This window comes from Phalaenopsis equestris, unplaced genomic scaffold (genome assembly GCF_001263595.1).
Source record: "Phalaenopsis equestris unplaced genomic scaffold, ASM126359v1 Scaffold000025, whole genome shotgun sequence".
NCBI classification, from domain to species: Eukaryota; Viridiplantae; Streptophyta; class Magnoliopsida; order Asparagales; family Orchidaceae; genus Phalaenopsis; species Phalaenopsis equestris.
Window position 1 is genome coordinate 925,369 of NW_018164467.1, and position 4,455 is coordinate 929,823.

A 4,455-nucleotide genomic window follows, 5' to 3' on the forward strand; every position below is an offset into this window, starting at 1 on the left:
AGTGCGAATTGTGCAAAAGGCCACCCTACGACTCAGGAAGGTCCTATAGGGAATCCCTTTTGGGTTTCCTCATGTTGGTTTCATCCTTCTAAGTGCTAGAAGTTGATACCACACGCGAAACTCCAGAAGGGGACGGAAGCGGGTTGAATTTCTAGAATGAGGCGGGCCCCACTTCTAAGGGTCTAAGGTAGTCGAAGGGAGATTCCTAAGGCTAGATCCTAAACCCTAAGAGGAATACTAGACCTCACGAAAATTGAGGTCAACAATGGATCCATTCAGTATATGTTAAAGAAGTGAATCAAATAATTAATTGTTATATATGCAAATGAAAGGAGCCTAGAATAAGAATTGTATTTTATATTCTCCAAGTTTCTAAGTTATTTATATGCAAAAATGAAGGTGACTATTGAGATGAGAAGAAATTTTGTGCTAACAACATGGTCTTATAGAAACAAAATGCATGAGTTGATAATTTAGACTGTTAATTTAGTTTTGCATGATAAGGAGTAAGGACGTTATGCCATCAATAGCAAGTAAATCTTGCAGCATATCGACTTCAGACCTACTTGGGAAATAAAGCTTGATCCAAGGTCTTGATTGGAGATTAAAAAACTTTTTCTCTTCAAGTTTATTTTTCTTTTGTTATTATCATTTGTGTAGAATTCAATGAAATAAACTGACATTGTCATGAAGACTAGATTTGTTAATAACTAACTTAAAGTAGACCAATTTTAAAGTCCTATGAAATCTTAAATCAATATTAGAAAAACTTGCTTATTTAGATAGCCAAACAAAAAGGAAGACTTAATGAAGCTTGAAGTTCATAGAACTCTTGGCTTATGAATAATTTGTAAAGCTATGGGACTACCCTCCATAAGTGAGTTATGCCATCAGAAAGACGAATAATTTGAGCTTAATGAAGTTACCTTCCTTTTCTTTTTCCAATATAAATTATAACACAGGCAAAACAATGTATATTTCATATAAAAAAAATGCATACAAAATGATGTTGGAATAATTTGAAAAAGCTTTTTCCACATCTAACGGAAACAAACATCTCCTTTCAACATTCTCAGAAACAAACATCTCACACTCGGGCTGTTTGGTAGCCGGTTTTAAATAAGAATGTTTATGCATTGGATGGGCAAACACATGAGAATTGTGTGGTATCATGGTATGTATGTAAATCAGTTAATGCCCTAATTTTTTTCTTTGTCTATTGGGTTTAGGGAAGACAATTCTGTTGGAATTTTTTTTTAGTATCTATTGAAACTGAACCTCTTTTCTGTGGCATTTTTTCCAAATAAATTAAGTTAATTTTAAGCCTTAATGAAAAAATTAAATTAAGTTAATTTTAAGCCTTAGTGCAAAAATTATCTGATATTGTAACTGCAAAACAGACAAATCCAATGCAGGAATACTGAAAAAGAATTCATTCCAAGCATTTCAAAATCTGTGTTAACACTCATTCATGGGGTTAACAAAATCTTGGTTAACATTGATGCAAAAATTAATTCCAATTGAAAGACTGGGTTTAGAGGATTTACTAGACTGATTTAGAGAAGCTAAAATGCACGAATAGGAGGAGAAAGAAGATTGTTACCTTCTTTGATATTCTCTGGTAGGAGCGGACTGGAAGGAGGCGTCTGTTTCGGCAGAGCTTCAATGCAGGAAGCTTCGAAATGTTCGGCCGGGGAACGCCTGGATTCTGCTGGCGAACGGACTGCGGACGGCACCTAGCAAGGGTAGGTGTTGTGTCCTGTTATTAGAGAGTTTAGGTTCAAATTGAAAGTCATAAGTGTATATCAGAGTCGGATTCAGTTATCTCAGTTGCAAATTTATTATGCAAATAATAACATTATCCTTTGAGAAGAAACAAATAAGTTTCCTAGTGCAATCTTGACAGGCACCAAGCAAGGGCAAGTATTGTGATGCAAATAATAGAATTTTTCTCAGAGATTTATGGTACAGTTTATCACTTCATGCATCCATAAATTGAAATCCAACATGAGACACGCTTGTCTTCAGAGTCAATGAACGGAATGGACTAAATTCATTTCTCATACATCAGTTATCAAACTGAGAGGAAAAAGAAATACGCAAAGTAGGATGGATGCCTACTAAATATCTACATCTGTTCTCTATCAAGCGAAGGACCTTTCTGTACTTTTAAGGACAAAAAAGTAATAAATGTAGAGACTATTTCTCCGAAGTATTAACAATAGGCCTTCTGAATTTCACTGGTCAATACCTCACAAGTCATATAAGATTCATCCATAACCAGCAACTACATGACCAAACCAGTAATAACAGGTTTCCTGAATTTCATCAACAAATACTTTACAAAAGACATGATCCATCCTTAAAAAACCCATCGTTCAGTAATCAGCTGACACAATCAGCAGAATACAACTAATAGTAGCAAGCATTGGGTGATGAGCATTGGAAATTTGTTTGATGCTCTATTAACCACCCCAGCAACAAAGATTGGCCTGTTGCTCTTGACCTTGATCGCCCAGAACTTGAATGCCAAAAGCAGTTCTGTAGACTTTTGAGTACATAATGCTGCAACAGAGCTTCTTGTTAGCTGCTAAAAGAGTGATATCTAGTGAATAGACACTAAATTATTCTAACGCTTAAGTATATTATTTGGTGTTAGTAATAATTCTGTTAAATTGAAAAATTATCTTTATTTGATGAGTGGTGCATGCTATTTGCGTGAAGCCTAGAACGTTGTATTCATTCCCCAATAATAAATTTTGAATAAGGTGACTCTAATGAATAAGACATTTTTTCTTTTCTAACACAAAGTATCCTCACTACCATACAGATAAACACTCCTAACTTCATAATGCTTTAATTGGCTTACGTTCTTTCTGCATTAAAGTTTTGTTGTTATTATCCCTTTTTATAGTTTTAACTTATGGATTGATGGGTTCTCCTTTTCTTCTTCAGTTTCTTCTTCTTTTTTTTAATGGACGTTTTTGTAGGACTTAGTATTAACTCGAGTGCTTTGCAGGAGCGCTTTCCTGATCCAAAAGCTTTGGTGGGAGATCTTCATGCTATGGGTATCAAGGCAGTATGGATGCTTGACCCCGGTATCAAATATGAGGAGGGTTATTATGTTTATGATAGTGGTTCTAACAATAGTGTGTGGATCCAGAAAGAAGATGGCAAACCTTTCGTTGGTAAGGGTTATAAAAGATACTGTATTTAGTGATAATGAGTTATAATTTGAAGTTGATGTTACAATTGTTTCATTTTTAGGTGAGGTATGGCCTGGGCCTTGTGTTTTTCCTGACTTTACACGACGAGAAGCAAGAGTGTGGTGGGCTAATTTGGTGAAAGATTTTGTATCTAATGGTGTTGATGGAATATGGAATGATATGAATGAACCCGCCGTTTTCAAAGTAAGTGTCTGGAAACTGTGACCTGCTCTGTTCCTCACATTTTCTAAAATTGGTAAAAGTTAGCAATTCTAATCCGCAGACAGTTACAAAGACAATGCCTGAAAGCAACGTCCACAATGCAGATGCTGAATTTGGTGGAAGACAAACCCATTCTCATTATCATAATGTAAGTTTTCCATCACTCATATTTATTTATCTGTGAATGTGGCCTATTTTTCTGCTTGTTATTATTCTAATTTTTCATTTATAATCTTTAGTTGTTGGAGCGTTTTATGTATTGACATCTTCGGAAAAGTTACATCAATCATTTATAATCTTGAGTTTCTGGAGCATATATATTGACATCTTGTAAAAACTGTAACGGTTATAGTCAGAGGTTTAATCTCTTAACTAATTGACCTGCAGGTTTATGGCATGCTGATGGCAAGATCAACTTATGAGGGAATGAAAATGGCCAATGAGAAAAAGCGTCCCTTTGTTCTTACTAGAGCTGGCTTCATGGGAAGTCAGAGGTATGCTGCCACATGGACAGGTGACAATCTGTCAAATTGGGAACATCTTCATATGAGTATACCAATGGCCCTGCAACTGGTTAGTTTATTATATATATTTATTCCGATTTATTGTTGCCATGAAATATATCTGACAAGTAGACTGATTCATGTAATGATATTTTTCATTTTTCCACTTGCTATAAGAGAAATTATTACGTATGGACACTGCACATATGAGCAACGGTGGATGCGAAATCAATGTCACACACGTGAATTTGCGGTGATGTGGCCTCCCCATCCACCGTTGTCCGTACACTTGGACTTCCATGCATAATAATTTTTTTTGCTATAGATGCCATACCTTATAGTCTGATATGAGGTCCTAGCAGAAGTTATGTCTTACAGTTGAAGTTATCATCTTTAAATGGTGCAATGCAAAGACGAGTGAACCTAAGCTCTTGTTAAAATAACTGAAAAATGTTATGTAAAAGGATTTGTAGATTAAGGTTTTTCTAGTACTGTTGACCTCATTTTTAGTGAGGTCTTAGTCT

At 35.4% G+C, this 4,455-nt stretch overlaps 1 protein-coding gene across 2 annotated transcripts in view; it reads left to right on the top strand.

The window, feature by feature from the left end:
* LOC110018570 (alpha-glucosidase 2) overlaps positions 1–4,455 on the top strand; it is a 73,601-nt gene that overhangs the window by 13,315 nt on the left and 55,831 nt on the right. For both annotated transcript variants that reach the window (XR_002293364.1, XM_020715919.1), the window contains exons 7-10: positions 3,020–3,188; positions 3,268–3,410; positions 3,490–3,576; positions 3,816–4,001. Coding sequence is in view for 1 of the 2 variants with exons in the window: in XM_020715919.1 (XP_020571578.1) it covers positions 3,020–3,188; positions 3,268–3,410; positions 3,490–3,576; positions 3,816–4,001 (585 nt within the window). In the remaining variant the exon portion in view is untranslated. The remainder of the gene's footprint in view (positions 1–3,019; positions 3,189–3,267; positions 3,411–3,489; positions 3,577–3,815; positions 4,002–4,455) is intronic.